Source organism: Ambystoma mexicanum, chromosome 4q, assembly GCF_040938575.1.
Source record: "Ambystoma mexicanum isolate Mex_15411 chromosome 4q, UKY_AmexF1_1, whole genome shotgun sequence".
Classification (NCBI taxonomy): Eukaryota; Metazoa; Chordata; class Amphibia; order Caudata; family Ambystomatidae; genus Ambystoma; species Ambystoma mexicanum.
Window position 1 is genome coordinate 417,799,906 of NC_090928.1, and position 22,043 is coordinate 417,821,948.

A 22,043-nucleotide genomic window follows, 5' to 3' on the forward strand; every position below is an offset into this window, starting at 1 on the left:
CGCGCAGAAATGTTGCAAGACACTCTCGGAAAACAAAATTGCTTCCACTAACCTGAAGGTGAAAGGGGGTAATAGGAGGATGAAAGAAGATTTACATGGCAGGTGTGCTAGTAGGGAGAAGGTGTGCAAGTTGAGAGTTGCAGTGGGGAGAAGGAAGACAAATTGCTGAGCGTTTTTCCATTCCGCGATAATCAAAACATTATGCAGAGTTAAGATGATTGTCACTTTCCTCACCCACTGACTTTCATGGGTTTTGTTGCAAATCTCACACACACACACATCCCCTCCCCCCCCCACACTCCCACTGGATTATAATATTCTCGCAATTCACCACTAAATGCACACTTGTTATGCAGATAGTTTATGGCAATGGTTAATCGAGTTGTGGGAACAAGTTAACAAAATACAAGCACCAATAACACAACTACATGAAAATTGCATTTCAGCGAGGACTTTAAATGCCTGACAAACAAGGAAAAAAACCTTTGAATTGTTTTGCAAATTGGTTTATGATATTCGGGAAGATGTTCATTGAGACGTCGATGGGCTCTACAGATAACAATTACACTAAAGTTAATTGTCTCAGAGTTGCTCTAAGAAGAATTTCGCACTCACTGAATTTACCTTGGATCAAACTGTTGCCCTCTAAATAAATGCATCTGAAAAGGAATATGATTTTAAGCAGGCAGTTGCATTACAAAATAAAATCCATTATATGAGTTTTACTTGTATTACAGTTTGCTTATGTGGAGAAAACATGAGGAATGTTATGTTCCCCCCCCCCTCTACCCCTGCCCCCCGTGCCTGGCACTGCAGTATTATAGAGACTAGGCCCTGTAACCTGCCATGAATAAACAGCGTTTCTTACTTATGCGAGGCGGGCACTGTAGGATGTACTGTGCATGTCTCTGCAATGAATGCCGCTAGCCCAGCTTGTTGGAATGCTTGCTTTGTCATATGTCGGATGTGACATGTTTCCCTTTTTGGTATTTGCAAGCAGGATTCCAAGGTCCGCTTTCTTAAGAAATGTGGCACAGGAGATCAGAAGTCATCATATTGTTAACGCTCTTGCTTGCCTCGAAGCGTATCGGAATATTTAAGGAGTGTGAGCACCATGACTAACTGAGCTACCACAGGGTGGCCTCACTGGCTTAGATGGAAGAGTGCAGCTGGTGTCAAAGGCTGATATAATGAGGCTTTGTTCTTTGTTAGCAGGATTAATTTAGTCTGCAACCTTGACCTGTTGTGACAACCCTTTTACATTGGAAAGTAGGAGCCCTGCTGGGTATAAAGGTTGGGGGATTCGGAGGGAAGGGGCCGCTTGGAACGTTGTGCCTTGTGTTGCTGTTGGGTTCTGTTAGGAAGAATTCTCTGTTTAGGCTGAATTTCCTAACCTAGTGAGTCCCCCAGCAGCTTTGCTGGATTTCTGGAGTTTGTTTTTTTCTCCTGCCAAGAGTGAGACTCTTTCTCCCACTCTTGGACATGATTTGTGGTGTTCCTTTGAATGTTAATGTGTTTCATGGGCTATGGGGTCTTTTACTCCATAGGGTCTTGTATGTTTTTTTCTAGGTGTGTTACACAGCACCCTCTGTGCAGTAACACCGGGGTGTCATAGTGACCCCCCCACCATAGACTCCATACCCTGGGACTGACTACTGTCTCCCAGGACATGTAAAGTCACCATTGGCTTTACTAGTGCCAAATTATTAACAGAACCAGTACAAACCATCATATTGTGGACGTACTGGTAGGGGCAATTCGATTGCCCCTAGGTCTGCTGTTCGAGGCGGCACTGTCCCGTCCCCCCTCGTCGAGTTTTGGCTGATGGCAGTGGATACTACTATTTATATTCAACCGTGAATATATCTCTATGGGATTTTCCCATTGCTCGAGGCTAACACTTTTTTAACATAGCCTCTAACATACCGCTGGTTTATTTATTTAATATTAATTCACCAGTTGGTATTTTCTGCCAGAACTCGGTTTTAAAATGGCGTTTGTGTTCGCATCTGTAACTCCAAACCAAAGGTCGAGCCCTTTGTTCCACTTTTGGCGGGCTTCTACACAGAAGTCCTCCAAAGTGGTGCCACTCTGTCTGGGTACCACAGGGGGTGTGGGAGGGGTTTAGGCACCTTGGACTAAGTTGCCTTGCCAATTCAGGTCGCACTCTTGCGTGATTGGCCCAAGTGGTGAGCCACCCCGCTCACCACTTAGCACGTTTGATTGACAGCTAGGCTGAATGAATGGGGGTTTCTTGCATAAAAGCAGAGCTTTTGGGACTGGAACTTCAAAAGTCGCCACAGGACCTGAAAATCCGACGAGGGAGAAGCTGAGCCAACCTGCTACGACGACACCACAGGTGGAGCCCTGCTGAACCGACTCACCACTTCCCAACGACAGAGGAGATCTCCCAGCTGGAGAGTCTTCTTCCCTTGACTGGTGGGCACAACCAGTTTACCTTCTTTGCTCGCATCCCAGGACGTCTCGTGGTCGAATTGCCCGTGCCAAGCACCCCGGCAACCGGATAGCCACTTACCACTGGACCGCGAATAAAAGGACCGCTCCTTTTAATTGGGAACTCCGTGGCTGGTTTCTTCCCTGGCAGTGTAACGGACTCCTGTTTTCCTCCACGACGAGATCCTCTTTCGTCCGGACGAAGCACCGACTTGCACCCGCTGCCAGGAACATCTGCCCCCACTGGAGCGTTCTCACCATTTTAAGGTACTGTGTCCGCCAGGCCTCCCTTTCTAAAGATTGCTACAAGGTAACAATAACCCCTTAACCTTCTGGACTAACACCTTAACATTCTGGACTGGGCTGGCCTCCTTGACCAACTAACTGGTCCCTTTCTTTTTGGTCCAACTCTTTCTGAAACTTTTGCGAGACTTTTGGGCCCTTTCAACCGTGTGACCTTGAACACATTTCGTCCGGAGCCTCTTAAAGTGGGTCCGGCCTTTTGGACTTTGACTTTACGGTTTTAATCTGCCTTCATCTCCTATCTGTGTTCTTCTGAAAGTATTGGGATCTGTTTCCATCTTTGCTCTGCCTTTCTCTCCCTTTTAAACCGATTGATTAGAGTGGCATCTTCGTTAAGCGCTCACCGCTGTCTGAAAATAAGTGTTGCTTTACTTAAGACTTGTGTAATAATCGTTGAAGGGAGTGTATATCTTTTAGTGACCGTGTTTTTGAACTGCTTAATATTAGTGCCAGTGTGTTTAACTAGATGTGTTTTTAAATTAATAATTATATCTCTTTTACACCAAGCTCTGGTCAGTGGTTGCTTGTTCTACTGTGTTCTTTTGACCTATTGTGAATACTCTGTATACTGCCTAACTCTTGAGAGAAGTCTGACTGCTTAGCCACAGCTACCAGGTAAATCTGGGTGGTACAGACTGCTACCAATTGGGTTTACTGCCAACCACCTGTAGTCTTAAATCTTTTGCAGTAGTCCCAGAGGGGAAATGCACAGGTTTCTGCCTAACAGGTTTGTGCTGTTGCTGCTTTCCACGGATAAAACTGTTCACCAATCCAGCAGAGTCTGGAGTGATCCTTTTTCCTCATCACTTACAACTTCAATTGAATGATTACCAAAAAAGGGTCAAAACTATTAATACTGCCTTTTCAACATTCGATTTTGATAACTGATTATCCTCTTTGCATTCAGATCAAGATTTTATCCCTATATTTGACTACAAAATGCAATATTTCCACTGGCCTTGGTCTAATAGCATTTTATATGGTATTGGAAATTTGCCAATGCTCTTTTCTGTTAAAGGTGAGAGTTTCTCTAGTGAAGAAAATATCCCTGTTTTTCATGGTGCAGTCTGTTTCTCTGATGATCCTTCACATGGTGAGCCTTATACGAATAAGAAAAGGGGTAGTACTGACAAAGCTTTGATAAAAGCAGAGTGTGGTTTAGTGGTTCAGCATTGAGTTTTAATTCCAGGAATTCTTTAAATCAAACCTTTAATCCCTGTGAGACAATCCGTGGACAGTGCATCATGCAGCCTTGGGGAAGAGGAATCCATCCATGCAATAATGTCATTTGTTTACGTAAACCTCTTGATCCAGTGTCTCAATTCAATAACACTTTCATTGAACATTTCATACATAACTCTAGGGATGGGTCAATGTAAATTAACTTGTACGACATTGGCTATGCTAATGATCGTTTGGCATTACGCACAAACTGGCCCATTTGTGTCAGATTTAATTGCGCTGCAATCAACCACGTTCCATGTCACTCGGTTACAAATGTACAATAATTAATGCATGATCAACTGTTTTTGTGCCGTTTCTCCATTCGTTTTCCTGACATACTTCCATTTCACAGGCACATTAATGTTGCATTCCTACTGCACAATTCGTTTGTACAACATCAACGTAGAGCTGTAATGACATACATTGTAAGCCAAAAAGAGCAATGTTGAAATTCACAAGAATCCACATTCCCAGGTCTCCCATTATTAAATACTGCTACTCAAACGACGCCAAGGGGAATGAGGAAACCATTTTAAAATAGATTTGACAGTGATCAATCATTCTGGGGTCTTATGCTTCTATAACAGTCTCTCTTCAAACAAGCGCCCACCTTGAAAGATACATTCTGGATTCATTAGAGTATGCACATTTTAGAAAAAATCCCAGATGAACCACCTTTTGCGAGGTAGCAAACATTACAAAGTATATGCAGATGGAAATAAGTTAATTTCCCCATGTGATGGATCTAACTGGAAAAAACAGCGCGACTGGTCGAATCCCAAATACACGCTGCAGGTGTTCAGGTAGCCGCATAGATTTTCATCCCCCTTGTTGCACTGTTCACCTCTGTAAAACTGCACAGGAGTTGGCTGTGACAAAGTACCTCAGTGATCCTACCTGGCCCTTGGGTATTAGGTAAAGGCACCATGTTCTATGGTATCAAACGTATCAGAGTGATCCAATAAGGTCAGTGCCAAATGGCATCGCATCAGCACAGAGAAGAACTGCTCCTTGATCTTAAGGAAAGCCAGCTTTTGGATGTAGCTGAAATGGACTTGTTACTTTGGATTCAAGCACCTTCATTAATAAGTGCTGATTTGATATAACAATGTTTAGACCTGGTTCTAAATTGTCAGGATATGCTTCTTTAAGGAGTGGTGTTAGCATGGCATTTTTAAAAGAGCAATAAATTCAACCAAGACTGTGATAATATTGGTCAAAGATCATGGATCTTTGATGCATGCTTAATGGGCAACAGGACATTCATAACGTCATAGGATAGGGAAGTTAACCTTTTCTATACTCCTTTGGTGATTCTCTTACAAATGTTATTAGTCACTAAATCCTGCTCATGCGGTATCATGCTGCCCATTACCTCTAGGGGGGGATAGGTGTTGAGGTGTGGGGGTGTTATTGTTCTGACTGGCCCACCCAACAGTTGCCCAACCTCTCACTGGGAGAAGAGAAACAGGGTGAGGTCATAACACAGGCTTGGATTTGTGGCACTTTGCAAACCAATACATCTTTCATCCCCATGTGCCTCTGTAGCTTCTGTAAATAGATGGAATCATTGTTAATTAACTGAAACATGAGCAAAGATTTCCTGGGGAGTGGATATATAGCGTGATGCTTACAAAGCTCCCTTTTTGGCAAGTTAGGATGCACAGCCGCAGGCGCTTTTGTAGCACACACAAAACCTTTTACGGAATAGCAAGCCCACAGTTAAACACTTTACTGTCAACAGCTACCTGGGTTAATGCCCACCCACACTGCTGCAAATTAACATGCTCACAGATTTTACAATGCTTTTCATTTCTGTGTCATGAAAGCACAGACACAGAGATAGGCACACGCATACACTGCACACAATCCATGTCACTAATCAGGCTTCAAATACGCATGTTTTTTTAAAAGGGACTCATTTGCTTTTTAAGCTGGCCATCAGAGTCAACTTCCTTTCAACTGCCCCCATTTAAACGCTTAGTTAGTGGCTTTATAGAGGAAGGTGCAGTACCTAATGCCAATCTTGTTACAAGCATCGTTTTAACAAGACCTTAAGCAGAAGCGCTTACAGTGCATGGTCTAAAGCTAGCAAAGCGATTGATTTCACAAAATGAGAAACCTATTGGGTACACATTGTCAAACTGGTAGGCGGCAGTCTTAAAGGTGTTAATACACAGGTCATCTTAACGGCCGATCCATCTAATTGAGCAGCTTGATGCTGTGAAGCACTACACTATATCAGTTACACCCCATAACACCATACCAGAAACCCTACATCCAGTGTTTTTTATACAATGGACTACCGCATCTAACTTTTGTCTGGGCCATAGGACCTCAATGTTCGAGCAGGTTTTAGAGGTGTCACAACTTCTATGGCATTGTAATCCAATACCCTCTCCAGCTTTGTCAAGAAATACAATGATTTCTGTCTCGACTTTAAAAACCTGGACTGGAGTAGTAGCAGTTTAAATCCAATTATTACCTTTGGCGGGTTCACTAGTCAGACTCTGTCAAGAGGGGATGGAGACCCCTATGCTGGGAGGCCTACCAGGGTGGAAGCCAGAGCCAGTCCTACCAGAGAGTGGGAAGGTGGCATTTGGGAGAGCCCCAGTGCCTGACCCTTCACTTTGTGCCTGCATGAATTTGTAGAGTATCATCTCTCCTTGCCCAATATTTATCATCCAAGATTCTGGCCAGTTTCTTTCACAGGGTACTTGGAACCAGCAAGCAGAAAGTAAGCAGAAGCAAAACACCACTGCAGCGAGCAAGGAGCCAGAGTGAAGCATCCACAGCTGTCTGTTTTGTGTAGAGCGCCCAACATGGCAGACTTGGACAAGACTCTAATTTCGAGCCATCAAACATAATGCAGGGAACTAAAACCAACAGAGACGTTTAGCAGTGTGGGGGGCCTCTGTGTATGAATAGAGGGCGGGTCTTAGATCCCCTCTTAGATCCGATCATTATATCCCAGCCCATGGGGGAAGGGAAAGACAGCAGTTGCCCCAGGGAACCAGAGTAAGGTGAGAACCAATGTGAAGAGAAAGGGGGTGATCAAAGGGAAAGCAAGAAACTGTTGTTCAGGTGATGTCAAAGGAGGCATAGGCGGACCAAGGGACCAGGTGGACGAGGGATGGTGCAGAGAAGCGTGGAAGCGGATTATTCAGGCAGTGTGAAAGGTGAGCTATTGTTTGGAGGGAAAGTGGTACTTGGGTTTGAATGAGCATGCGTATGAGTGGAGTGGTAAGGGATCGTAGGGAGTGAATGAGAGGGCGACAGTAGGAAGTGAAAGGAGACAGAGTGGGGAAGAAGGTCTAGGTGGAGATGAGGGAGCGGCACTCGTGTGGCAGAGGGAGCGGCACTCGTGTGGCAGAGGGAGCGGCACTCGTGTGGCAGAGGGAGCGGCACTCGTGTGGCAGAGGGAGCGGCACTCGTGTGGCAGAGGGAGCGGCACTCGTGTGGCAGAGGGAGCGGCACTCGTGTGGCAGAGGGAGCGGCACTCGTGTGGCAGAGGGAGCGGCACTCGTGTGGCAGAGGGAGGGGCACTAGTGTGGAGGACGGAAGGGGCACTAGTGTGCAGGAGGGAAGAGATTATCAAGTAGTAAAATCAGAAGGTGGTGGTAGACCACAGAGAGAACATCATCGGGGGGGACAGAAGAGTGGCAGGGAGAAAGAAAAAGACAGTGGGTGGAGTCGGAGGGAGGAGAGCAGGAGGGGACAAGGGAGAGTGATAGCTAGATCTAGGGAAAGGACTCGTTGGGTGTGTAAGGGTAAGTCCAAGTGTGGCCGAGTGTCTGAAAGACACCAAATTCACAACCCAAGTCATCTTGGGGGCATTAGGGTAGGAGCCTCTAGATTGTTCCTAGGGAGATTATAGAGATAAGGTGTTTGCCTTTAGGCCTTCACCTTTGGCTAAGCAATTTTTAGATAGCAGGGGTTACCAACCACAAGTGACCAGCATGGGGTTGAGGGATACCTGGGCTTTGGGTGGAGGTGCTGAGGGGCTTGGGGGGAGGAGGTGAGACTGCCCTTCCAAAAGGTTAAATAACGAGGGATGTACCTTAAAGCTCCGCTCATGCAAAATGAAAATCCTTGAACTATCATTGGGAGTTGGTATGTTCTTGAGGCCATCTGTGAAATAAATTAGCAGGGAATGCACTATGCCCATTGCTAGGTTCAACTTCAAACAATCTCCATTGACTTGGGAGTAAGGAGAACCGTATATGGGCTGTATTCTGGATGGAGGACGCCCTAGCATGCAACCATGTATGAAACACTGTGTAGTGTGCATAGTTGAACTAGAATGCAAGACGCAGCCGTTGGATAATGAGCATGCACCACAGGTAAGTGGTTTCTTGGGAGACGGGGAAGAAATTAGGGTGGACAACAGCTCAGAGGAGCTAGGACATATGGGTGGGAGAGGAAGAAATTAAAGTTTTGAGGGTGTACCCCCACCTTCCAAAAGGAATGGAAGCATGCCAGAAGATGCCAGCGGCAGAGAGACCCACTGCCGATCAGGTTAAGAGCAGAATAATGCTGCCAGAACAATGTTGCATTAGGGTCCCTAGCATTTTGACATAGATTCTGGAAAGGAGGCTAAGATGAAACAACCCCAAAAAAACCAAAAACAGAACCACATAGGATTTACAAGAAAAAAGCCAGACCAGCTTTGAAATGAGTTTTACGCTTCCAAGACAGTGGAAGACTACTCAGTGTGCCTTAATTAAAAACATCTATTGCATTATAAAGGAGAGGGCATAGAAATAGTTATATACATTGAATAGAAAGGAAATGGTAGGACTATTGTTATCCCCTCAACTTCTGAGTCTATGTACTAAACCGTATATACACATTCTTAATGGATTTATTAATTTTTCAAATTTTTGTAACGCCCAGACCCGAGGGCATCACAGCGTTTGCTACAATAAAATAGGAAGAAGTAATACATTAGCAGGCAATGGTAGTGATAGCGGTAGACTACAGTTATTACTCATTTAGCAAACATTTAGGATTAAATGCGCTTAGCAATAGTCACAAATGCCTGCAGCTGTGAAGGGGTGTTGGGAGGGTGGGAGTGTGGGGGGCAAGTAGCATGCTGAAAATAAAAATCACTGAGTAAAAGCATATAGAAGTAAAATTAAAAAAACAAAATGGTGGTACAAAAGTGGAAAAACAGAAGACAATAAGATCACAAGAGTCCCATGCAGAAATATGTTGCATTGTTGTGGGGTCTACATTTAGAAGAAGAAAAAGCAACAACAGAATGGCGATTACAGGCCTGAAGGGTGATGTCGAAGAGGTTGCCCTATAGGGTCAATAGAGTCAAGGGTTGGGGAGTACAACGTAGGAGAAAAAAGGCACTTCAGAGAAAACGAAAATGTACATTAAAAGTAGATTAAAATAACAAAATGGCACATTTCAGCCCCAATTATTCAGTTTTGTCTGTACGACTTGTGTCTTCATTAAGACAAACACAATGGCTTTGATTAAGATGCTTCTAGAAAGACTCTCAATGTGCAGAAAACGTAGTAAACATTCAGTAGTGTATGAACCAGCATTGTTCCAAGGAAAGCATCTTCATTTAATTATTTGAAGACACACTTTAAGATTGAGGCATTTGGCTGTATCGGCCCTGTGTATCCCTATGCATCACACTGAAGAAACCTTGGATTCCATAGCCCTTATCACTGAAACAATTTATAATTTGTCATGGTCACCCCTTGAAAATCTCACATACTTTGAGATGACAGCATGGTTGCAGGCGGATTAATACAATTACTGGTGGCTTTCATTGTTTTAAAACGTACACGCATTTCCATTTGATTCGACATTTTTTGTTGCAGTTTCAGTAAATTAATATAACTCATCAGATTACTTTTTACCTTTTTAAAAAAAAAAATGCATCTCCAGAGACCTGGCCATTTTTTGCCTTTCTACTAGAATCTGGAAAGTGTCCCTCAGTGATCAACTGTACATAAAAGAATATGTCCTTAAAGAGGACTATTGGTTTTAGACTGCTATGCGAGCCATGAGATAGGGCTGAAATTGTCCTGGCAGGAAGCAATGACAGGATGCACAGACTAATTTCACCACTTAACTACTGCCGACTTCATAAAAAGTATCATGTCTGATTCTTAACAGAAGCAGAAATATTCAAACGGTTAGAAAGGTCTGTCCAAATTTGGATGTACTCTTCTGGCTTTGTTCATCAGAATAATTCAAAATCCGAGCCTGAACGCAGAAGAAACAGAAAGGTGATCTGTGTGTCTTTGTAAAAGGTCTGCCCCAAGGCTGAATTTGAAGCTCTGCTTTGGAATCTGAAGAAGTATTAAATGTGGCAGTGCGTTGATACAGATGCTCCCTTGACTTCTACAATGTATACATGTTACATTGGAACTGCAGATAATCTGGCAAAACTGCAGACTTTCAAAAGAAAGTCTTTGTAACAGCATAGAAACATTGTATTCGATATGTTTCTCAATATATGGTCATAAGATTAAATAGCCAAATGTGAGGACAATAAACTAATTTCTCTGCATTTTCCCACACCGTTACATCTTGATTTTGAAAAGAGGACTATTGTAGTGGTTGGGAACAGTCGGCTGGCTACACAATACTTTTTTTAATATGGCGATTCGTGCATATTCAGTATTCAGAAAAATACAAATACCAAAAACTAATATCCTGCCAATATCTTAAATGAAGGAATCACAAACTGTGACCTTTTACACCACGTTGCACATGACACACCTACATACAAACAGCAAATTACATGTGCTCATAATGTCATGAAAGGCCAGGATACTTACTCCTGATGTGAGGCACATAGTTGAGCAAGCCTCTCCAATTCCTCACTGTTCAGCCCTTTTTCTGAAAATTCCGAGGCCCTTTTCTCGGGCACCATCTTTTTCCGTTTCGTCTCTAAATGAAATCAGACAACTTCAGTCACCGTGGAAGAAACATCAGTGGGTTTTGCACTGAAGTTAAAATGAAAGCAATATCTGTACATCTGTAAAGCGATTACACATATATAGTTTTAGTCACTCTTCTTGCTCCCTTATCACTGGAGTTCTTTCCCCCCTCCTCCACCCATGCCTCGGGCATAAAGATCCTTCAGGGATGTTCTCAAAATGTACCTCCTTTTCTAGGGACAGTGCACCAAACACCTACGGTGGCATGGTCTCCCTGAATCCACCACCTCCCACGGTCCGAAACCACACCCTGAATCCATGGAATGTAATGAAATTGTAAATAGCTTGTCAGTTTGCAGTTCACTACCCATATTTCCTCGTGTATCTTCCCCCCTCCTTCACCTAAAACATTTCCTGCTCACTAATCTTCATTCACCACTGTAAAAGGACCTTAAAGACCTTTCTCTGCTTACTGTTTTTATCATGTTCATTGTTTTTGATCAAACCACTTTTCTTTCTATTAAATAAATATACATTGTTTCATATTGGTAAAACAAAGTACGAAACATTTATAACCAAGTACATTCCTCTATCGATACCATTATTCATAAAAGGGAGATGATGCAAAGACTGCTAAACAATTTCAAAGTATTCTACACATACAGTTGATTGAAACCTCATGACGCACCATAGGGCATCCCAATGAAAGCTGTCCCACTTATATTAGATGGACTATTTGGGAGTCAGCTGTAAATAGCATGTAACATGTTTCACTGAATCCACACCCAATGTCTAGCATCTATAGCCAAGCAGTTCCCAGTAGAAAATAATCTGACTGATACGAACGAAACTGATATGCTTGCAAGATTTCAATGTTCATTCTGGTTTCTTTAACCCTTTGTCAGCCTTGCACAACCACTAACTTCAAGCATTAACACCTGCAAGATTGTGTGTACGAATTAAGTGGAATATATTGTATGCATCACATTTAGATTAATGTATTCCTTTGTACCTTTAGATACCACTGCACCCTGCTGTGCTTGTGCTACCTACCCCCGATACAAGTAGTGACCACAGAAAACAATCAGGCATGGTCTGGAAGGCAACATTTACTGGAGGAACATTTAAACAGCCTGCTCTTAAAGAGCCCCACCATTTTACAGTGTGCACCTTTCATTAAGAAAGGATAGAGAAAGGTGTCCTAATGTAATGCCAAAGCAACAGGTTCTCAGGACAAACTGTACTCACCCCAGTGTTCCTGAATAGCAGAGAGGTTTGCCAGCAACTGTTCGTGATATAACCTTTCAAGCTGAATAAACTGCATCGCCTTCTCATCTGGTTTATGGTTAAGGACAAAAACTGGATGATCCCAGAAAATTAATGGAAAACAAAATTATAGAAGGGGTGAGAAAGTAAAACCACATTCGCCAAAGAAAATACATAAACCGAGCATCTGGAAAATGTCCAGGGCTTTGGAATAAAAAGTTCAAAGACTGCAAAACACCCATACAGATGGCAGGAAGAAATGCAAATAGTAGTAACACTCATCACACTCTATAGTTTATCAAGCATCAATGGGATACAGTTTAGTCAATGTGATCAAATATATTTTCTCAATCGACAAATGGCTTTAGATTACTAAATCAATGGTAATCTTGGACAACACAAGAAGGGCTACAGCCTAGGGAATCCGCTAAAATATTGTATCTCACCACACATTAGTGAGCAGGAACACCTTTTGTGCCCCAGTCCTTACACGTAAAGATTTGCCTCTGCTACAGCCACAATTAAATACATTCAGCTGGGGGACAGAAATGTATTTTGTTGGTGAGTCTGAAAATAGGTGCATGCATACTAGCGATTTTTAAAATTACAGATTAGGAGAACCCTATTGTCACTTTGTTGAGTAAATTAGTGAGTTTAGATAGCTCTCCACTTTCCTATTTTAATATGCATCCAACTCTATGAATCAACTGCTCTTTAGTATCAGAACCAGAGACTATTGTAAACGGGTATAATCCAAAAACGGTCATGTACATAACCTCTTGCAACACTACTGGGTACAGCGAAAATAGCGGCTACTCAGGTTCACTCATTACAATTTAGACTAGTAGGATGGACATACAGATTAACATAAAATATATGAAATCCCACGTTAGGAAAATCTGTCATAAAAATAAGAAATACAATTTAGCTTGGTTTGTGAATGAGGCTAGATGGTCTATAACAGATCATTCGAAGTATTTGGGTTTTTATGCAACGGTTTGCCCAAAGAGGTCCTTTCACAGGTACAGGTTATAGAGGACAGCCAGAGCTTTGGATGCACAAATGGCAACGGTGAATACAAAGTATGGCAGTTTCACCATGATTCCTGTGATAAGGTTTTATTTGGGCAAAGTAGTTCCAAAGTTGTTGTTTGGGCCGGAGTTATTACCATTTGGGATTTAAGTCGAGAAAGACCAATACCAAGCAATTTGTGTGGATGTGTTACACTGTTTGCCAACATTTGTTCCGGTTGTGGTGATAAAACATGAATTAGGTCTACAATCTCTTTGCAGGCTTATTCGTTGGAAGAATTTAGTCCTGTTTTGTAACGTCACCACCATCCATGCAGTATGCAGATTTGGCCATTTTAGAACTGGCAGGTTCTGGATCGCCGCTGAATGCTTTTAGAGAACACTGCTTGGACTTTTTATTGGAATTGAACATTACTGTGGAGACTTTCATTGAAGACCCAGTAAAAGTGAAAAACTATGGTCCAATTGTCCGATTGGTTAAATACTCAGGAAACCACTGCAGCATTTTCTCTATGCAGTCATCTGGGCAAGGGCCATAAAAGGATTGGTGTTTAGAACCATGTTGTAAGACTTTTGCAGATAGTCAAGTAAGGAATAATTTTATGAGGTTTTGTCTAAAATGTTTTGTTGACTGAGATTGTATGCTTGCGATCAGGCATCCCTTGTGATTTTGCGCACTGCAGATACTGAAACGACATAGGTAAGGGAAAATGTGCTTCATCTTTTACTTTAATGTCCTGCTTTGTTCCAATTACGGATTCAGTACTTTTCTAAATGTGTACAAAGTTTAGTACGGGTTGAAACTGAGCTATAATGGGAGAATATGTTGGGAGGTAATTCAACTGCACTTTCGTTGGCTCTATTGAGATTTTTAAAAGGTTTGCAATGTTTTTAAAAGTGTTTGAATTGGATCTTATGTATTGAAATAGGGAGACTTATATTTTATTATCATGGAGATTTGAAATGAATGGGCATGTATTGGAATTCTAGGGATACAGATTTGTACATTTTGGATTTGGTGTGAGGGGGTTATGGTATGATTCTACTTGACTATGTTGGATGGAATATTGATGTTTTTATTGGCATTGTTTTTGATTAAATGTATTGCTATCATGTGTAAATTGCAAAGGTTTAATGTAAACCACAAGCAATTAAATTGATAAATATCCAATTTAAAGGGCAAACCTCTGTTGAAATTGTTAAGATGCATTTTTCACGGATTCACACTCGTAGAACAAAGCAATAATCGACGGAAAATGATGACGTGTAAAGTACTCATTGAGCAAGGAGGTTCTGCAACATCACACTTCCAAACCAGCCTCTGGCCCTAAAGTTGGTGTCAAGACAGTAATATTCAAAAGGAAAAGAACACTACATCTTTGCAATTACCACAAGAGAACTAAATAGTATGAAGTAAGCAGTCGGTCTTCAACCATTGGGGCTGTGGCGGTGCTGTGGGCTGGGTTCCATAGAACAGGGCGTTTTGCCCATGTTCGTTCCCACTAGAGGTGCTCCTACACCATTGCTTAACTAAACTTTAACGAAAGTTTCTTTAGTGAATTTCAAGGCTTTTGTTATATCACCGTTTTTTTATGTGCCACTAGCCACGTCCTTTGGCCGTGTCCGCTGTATATGGTTCCCTCAATATATTTCTTTTACACCCACTTTGTGGCCAACTTTCCATGTCATTCTACCCCACTAACCATGACCTTTGGCTCTGTCAAGTGAGCACAGCCTTTGGCAGTGCCCACTCTATATTTTAAAATACTACCGCCTCTAGCCGTGGCCTTCAGCCGTGGCCACGACACATGTTCCTTCTCTTTTGGGCCCACTAGCAGCCATGCCCACTGAATATTTTACAACACTAGCCATGGCCCATCAATGTACCCACTTTCCACCCCCACCTCCCTGTAGCTGTCCAAATACTTATTTTCGTAATGCTCTTTTTAAAACTAAAATGTTCCCCATAATTGCGGTTATAATAGCAATGTACTACAGATAGCCACGGTTATCAGGAAAAAACGGCAGAAAGTCAAAACTTTCTCTGCCCTCCCAGTCAATCAACAGGTGCCCCTCTCGTGGCATGCCCCACCCAGTCCCTTAAACTCATGCTTCCTTCACTAGTCCTCTCCCATGCCACCCCCAACCCTCATTCCATGTGACGCACTTTCATTCCCATTCTCTTCCATAGCTTCGGTTATTCCAAGTAACCCGCGATTACGAGAAAATAATTCAAGCTCTTCACTTGGAACCTAGCTCTCCTTCCAATTCCCCAATTTCAAATGGTGTCCACTTCCACCCCACTCACTCTCCTCCTCCCCCTCCCCCAACCTGAGCCTAATGTCATTGCATTGTTTTTCCTCCTCCAAATGGCATTTTTCTGTCTTTTTCATTTTAGGGTATCTCTCGCATCGAACAAAAAAAAAATGGCAGACTTTCATTTCTGAAAAGCCTCTCTGCTGCAAAGCACCATGGGAGATATCACTATAATTTTTGGAAAAGGGGGCACCCCCCTTCTCCGTCAAATATTTTAAGAACTACTAGACACTAACACCAGACCCCTCCGCCCCCAGAAATTGAGTCAACGCTTCATGCCCCAGTTGTTTCGTACTTGGTCCAATTCCATTAAGCGATTTGTCTGCAACATTTCAGCCAAATTCGTCGTACAAGTCAAAAGTTATTAACAATTCATTTTTCTGGTTTCCTATGGGGCGAAACTGCCACACTATAATATGTATATCCTTCGTAGGTAGTTAGCAAGTTGCATAGCAAGCTGGCATCTGTATCATGGAAAAACTCTTCTCCGGGATGACAGCCACTCACTTCTTATTCTGCTAGATCGATCAGTGTCATTCGATGCCATGAACTTCATCTGGCATTGTTATGGACGTAGCTCCTGTGCAGGGGACTTCATTGGACTGGTTCTGGTCTTTTCTAAGCAACGGGAGCAATGAGCCCATCTAGGACCTTACTGTTCCCCTTTTGTCCAAGTGAATTAGGGCTTCCAAGGGGCTCTTGTTTGCCATGTACTCTTCAACATCTATTTGGTACCTCCACTCAAACTACTAATTTGGACCTCCATTACCATGCTTATGTGGGGGTCACGCAAATATTGTTGCTTGAAAACAGGCCGAATCCAAAAAATGTCTGCCTGTTCCACTGGCCTCAGCCAGGTCAGCAAGTGAATGAGAGAATTCCAACTTTGCTCCTCTAAAATCATAGGTTATATAGGTTACATTTCACTAAGTCAACTATTTATGTAGGGATCCCTGAACACCGGACCCAGCATTTGAAGCAATTCAAGACACAAGCTTTCCCACAGCATTTGAAGCAATTCAAGACACAAGCTTTCCCATCGATCCTTAGACTGCAGAAAACTAACTCAATTTCTGTACTATGACGACAGCTCCACTGCCTCACAGTTCAGAGGAGAATTCCGTATCATTTTTGAATGCTTGCACAATCACAATATGGCCCCGTCATATCTTACCCAGAAAACAAAACTTCGCTCTCAGAAAATGTGCGCTCCTCGTAATCCTTACTTAAAACAACACTTGTGATAATAGAATCTTTTCACATAAGGATCCTAGGATCTGCAATGCCCTTGCCACAGAGCATCCGCTTACTTTGGAGTATGCTAGTCCTCTATTTAAACGACTTTGGGATGGACACTGTTGCCCCTTTAGCATATTTTCAGTTGGCCGGCATTGATCATCATCCTTCCCAGTGGCAATTGGAACTGCTCCCACCTGCAGTCGACAAATACCCAAAACAAATCAAGTCAAAGTGCAAGCTGCAGTGTGAGCTGGGTGCTATATTCCTGAAATGCAAATTGGGCCCTATAATCCTAGCAGGCACAATGCAAACTGAATTGGGTGCTGGGCATATATCCCTGGAAGGCACAGTACAATTTGCAGAGGAGGGTAGGAGCAATATCCATAGGCACAGTGTGCTGGGTGATACGTTTTGTGACAAATCTAGACAATGTGTCCCTTCTCTCCCCAATGGAGCCATCCCCGCTGGAGGATAGAGGGGGTGAGCCTGCTAAGCAAGACCCTAGGGGTCTGGGCAAGTGAGACCTGACTGGGAGGGACTCCCCTCTCTGGGACAAGGACTACCATTTCGATAAGGAACTCTGTGTCTGGAACAAGCTATCCGCCTGCATGGGAATTGGAAAGACTTAACCCAGTTTTGGATTTACCAAATAGTGACATTTCTTCAATCTCTTTGGCTTCAAGTAATGCTGGATTCCGCCTGAATGCCACAGTCAAAGAAGGATGACACACCTCTTTGGTTTGTCATGACGTACATAAAACCACAAGGAACTCTGAATGGGAAGGAGAGAATCCTACACGAAAGCGACCCTCTGACGGGAAGCCGTCCTGGAGGGGCAGAGCCACGATATACCACGGAGCCGGCAGTAGCGTGGAGAGAGAACAAGTCACGCGCAAGAAGCCGGACGGCTGGCGCCCTGACCGGCAGAGAAGCCTGGGTCAAGAAGGAGACAAATGGTAGAGCAACCATCTTGACTGGTGCTGCGACCGCACGGAAGCCGTGGTAGGCCTAATGCCAGTTAATAGACCCCGAAACCGGACTGAAGCGAGAGCCTGGAATCCCTGAGCCCCGCACAAGAAGTGTATTAACTGCTGAGCTAGGGGGCGTGGCCGAGCAACACGATGTGAGGTCGCACACGGCATGAGTTCCTGCAGCGATCCTGCAATACATCCTTCAAACTGTGTGCGAGATCCTAAACTGACCCCCTGATCGATGCTACCTTATACTGGGGGCGTTGGGGTACGCACCAGTGCCGCTTTTTGTGGGTGCCACCTGAAACGTATGCCCTCAGAGGTAACCAGCAAGATGGCCACTGAGGAGTGACAGCGCTGGGGGTTCGGTAACAATGAAGTTGCTGTGGCTGTCGACTGGAAGTGACGCGCTCCCCGCTGCTTTGCTGGCGAGACTGCCAGCAGTGACGTCCTGCTCCTGGGGATCCCGCCGAGATGTGAGGCCTGCACCAATGGGGTCATTGGAGCGGGGCGCACCTGGAGATAGGCTGCTGTCTTGCTGGGGGACGCATTAGCTGGAGCAGGCATTGAAAAGGCATTGAAAAGCAGGTCTGTGGTTTTGTGATGCCTGCATGCTCAAGAGACTCGGACACGCTGTGCCTTTCTTCACCTTCCCCATACCCGCCCTTCATCTCGCTGCCGAGCGAGTGTGGCCTTAGGACACATGCCAACTCTGTCATGCAGAGGAAATTGCTCACACTGCGCTGCCCGAGGCCTTGCTTGGGCGCACCCTGCCCCATCCTCTTTGGGGAGAGGGGTTGCTGCTTTTCGTGGCAACTCTGGATTGTTGGGGGCTTGCACTGACTGCTGGACCCATCTGGGCAGTAACTGCAGCTGGATTGGTCCTGTGTGCTCATTTCTGCCCGACTTCCTGATTGTGAACAAACATGTACCCTTTGGGACTTCTGGTGGTGGTGCTGCAGGTGTTGTGCTGCCCTGGCTGCCGAAGACACTGGAGCTGCTGACGGGCAATTTTAGTGAATCCGAAGGGGGGCGCTATTGAATGACCCAGAGGTCTGAAGCGTTGGGGCTCCCATGTGGTGCCTAGAGGCTTGTGCGTATACCTAGGCTACACTGACTGCGACAGGCCTATGTGACACTGCACACACTTCAGTGGGGTGATCTTGAGGAACGGATCCCATTAGTGATGAGAACAAAGCAGGCCCCAGGGGCACTATTCTCGATTCATTTGCGGTGAAAACCTCACTGAAGACCCATGCATCAGTCACGGAAGGGTCTGGGGTCTCACTACGACAACCCAAGATTCTGACCATGAGGATAACGTTTTGTCTGCTATTACAGCGCTGCAGGGATCACTATAGGGCAGAATCGATGAGATCAGAGTCAGCACGTCCTTGCTGCACCAAGATGAGCGCTCACTATCAGAAAGGGTGACGGCCACAGAAACCACTTTGGCTGACAATGTGACCACCACCATGAACCTGGAGGCCGCTGTGCAGGACCTAGAGAAGCAGTGAAGATGCAGAAGGGAGGTGCAGGTGCAACAACATCCCTGTGCTGGGCCTCCATGAAGGGGCAAAAGGCACTGTCTGACCATGATCATCGAAAACCTTCTCCTGCAAGAGATTGGGCCTGGGAAATTATCCTGGGGATTCACAATTGAAAGGGCGCACCATTCGCTGCAGCAGAGACCTCCGCATGGGGCTAATCCGAGGCCCGTCATTGCGCAAGTCCTCAACTTCTGAGCTAGAGAAGTCATATTGCAATATTTCAGAGATGGTGGTACCATCTTTCGGGGTAACCCAAAGTTTGCCCTGTTCCCAGATTACACTCTGCTAGTGCAGGAGAAGCGAAACATGTTCGTACCAACGAAAGAGGATCAGGCTGCATGGCATAAAGTATATGCTAATCTACCCAGAAAAACAGGAAGTGATATATAAGGGGAAGATGCTCTTCTTTGATACCCTCGACGAGGCCAACTACTGGATGAACCATAGTGAGATGATGGACGGCAGGGATGGTGGCACTGCTGAGCGGCCGAACAGGAGACTGGCCTATTGCCTACACCAAACCACCACCACATGCCTTTGCAGAGAGCGACTGGTCACCAACCCGACACGTTATTACTCTTAAGCGGTTCCCACATATTTGGTGCCTGCCGCCTGCCTCCCTTGCAGAGACATCGGAGGGTTGTTGGACCTATATGTTGTCAGGATGTTCCTGATGTGTGCATTTTATGCTGGTTCAATTGTGTTTCTTCATAGTTTTTTTTATTCATGGGCATCTTATTGAGAGAAGCTTCTGATGCTGGATGTTTTTGGGTTCGCGTATGTCGGGGGCTGGATGTCAAGGTTGGCCATTTGCAACGGGAGATGGGGGCTAGCGTGGTGGAGGTGAGGGGGTAAGGGCACGCATGACTGCGATGGCCCTGATTAAGGTGCTGACGTCTAATGTCAGGGGCTGAACACTTATATGAGATGAAAAAGAATTAAATTGTATTTATGCAGAAGAAACATTTCTATAGCACTGCTCCAGGAGATTCATCTGGTACCATCCGAGCAAGACAAGGTTGTGTCCAGAAGGGTTGGTACTGGCTATGGGTACACTTACTCAAGGTACTCCAGCAGGGTCTTGGTGTGGATAGCGGCTCCTACTCCCTTCCAGCTAATAGACACAGAAAAGGATGATGAGGTAGACTCATCTTGGTGCATGGTTTTATAGAACATAGGGAGGTGCATATAGTGAATTCCTAATCACCTAATCATTCAACAGCAACGTTCCTATGCTCACTGGGTGGGAAGTTGGCTGGTATGAGGACCGCTGTATTATGTGGGGAGGGGACTTTAATTGTATACTAGACCACAATAGGGATAGATCTACAACCTTACGCCCTGGACCACTGCCTGCCTCGACGGTCCTCAAAGCTGTGTTGGAGGACCCGTCACTAATAGACGTCTGGAGGGGCCTCCACAGAGAAGATTGCTGCTACTCATATTACTCTGCACTGCAAATACTATACTATACTATACACCAGAATGGCCTATATTTTTGTTGGGCAGGAGCATTTCACTGAGTTTGCAGATGCCACATATTATGGCTGTACGATATCTGACCATTCACTGGGTCTGTGTTCATAGAATATATAGACGGCACCCATATGGAACAGCTGGAGAGAAATATGGGCAGTGTGGCCCAGTAGGAGACTGTGTGGAGACGCTCAAAGTGGTGGTCCAAGGAGAAACAATTGCCAAGGCGGGGGCATTAGAAAATCCCTGGGGGAGGAGCTCGAGAGCCTGGATGGACGCATTCATGTGCTTGAAAACGGTGGCTTTCTGGAAGCAAGCGGAGTCGGACGAGGAATTGTTAGGCGTGTGTCTTCAGTGCACCTCAGCCAGGGAGAGGCCTAGCAAATTTCACTATGGTACTTACACCTCCAGATTGCATGCGAAGGGGGATAAAACAGGACACCTGTTAGCATGGCCGTGAGATACTGAAACCCCTCGGCACACTATCATGGCGGTCGTGTAGGATTGTGGCGTGGCACTCGCAGGCGGACATCAACAACTTCAGTGCATTTTACCGTGCATTGTACGGATGGGGCGAGATGTCTGACATAGACATGGTGAGTACACGTGGTCACAGATTTCGCTCCATAGGCTTACCGCCGAACAGGCTGGTGCGCTGGATGAGCTCATAACTGTTGAGGAGCTCTTGGGTGTTATACACTCCCTGGGGAGATGGTCTCCCTTCTGAGTTTTATAAGGAGAAGGGGGACACTGTGACTCTGCTGCTGCTTAAGGTGTTTGAGGAAGTGTTTGACCGAGGCCAGCTGCCAGTGCAGCATGCAGGAATCAAGGTTGAGCCCAGTGCTGAAACCTGGAAAGGACCCCAAGCTTTTCTGACTCGTATAGGCCCCTGTCCATGTTAGCCCAAGACTTTAAGATACTTGAGGCACTACTGGCTATCTGCCTCAGCCGGGTTATAGGTTCCTGATCCACAAGGACCAAACGGGATTTGTCCCTGGGAGAAGTAAATCCATGAAACTCTGCAGACTGCAGTACATTATCGACGGGATGTCCCATCAGGAGGCAAATTGTGCCTTGATATTGCTCGATGCTATCAAAGCATTCGACTCAGTGTACTGGGAAAGGATCTACGCACTGCTGCATAGATTTGGTTTTGACCAGGGATTTATAAATTGGTTGCGGTTGCTATATACCAGACCGCTGGCCAGGGTCTGCACTGGTAGACGCATCTCATCTGCCTGGGAGATTCTATGGGGTACCAGGCTGGGCTGCCCACTGTCTCCGATGCTATACTTCCTGGTG

At 44.8% G+C, this 22,043-nt stretch overlaps 1 protein-coding gene across 1 annotated transcript in view; it reads right to left on the minus strand.

The window, feature by feature from the left end:
* CNST (consortin, connexin sorting protein) overlaps positions 1–22,043 on the minus strand; it is an 851,678-nt gene that overhangs the window by 281,094 nt on the left and 548,541 nt on the right. The window contains exons 6-7 of the mRNA XM_069608001.1: positions 12,141–12,227; positions 10,791–10,902 (exon numbers count right to left, since the gene is read on the minus strand). Coding sequence (XP_069464102.1) covers positions 10,791–10,902; positions 12,141–12,227 — 199 coding nt within the window. The remainder of the gene's footprint in view (positions 1–10,790; positions 10,903–12,140; positions 12,228–22,043) is intronic.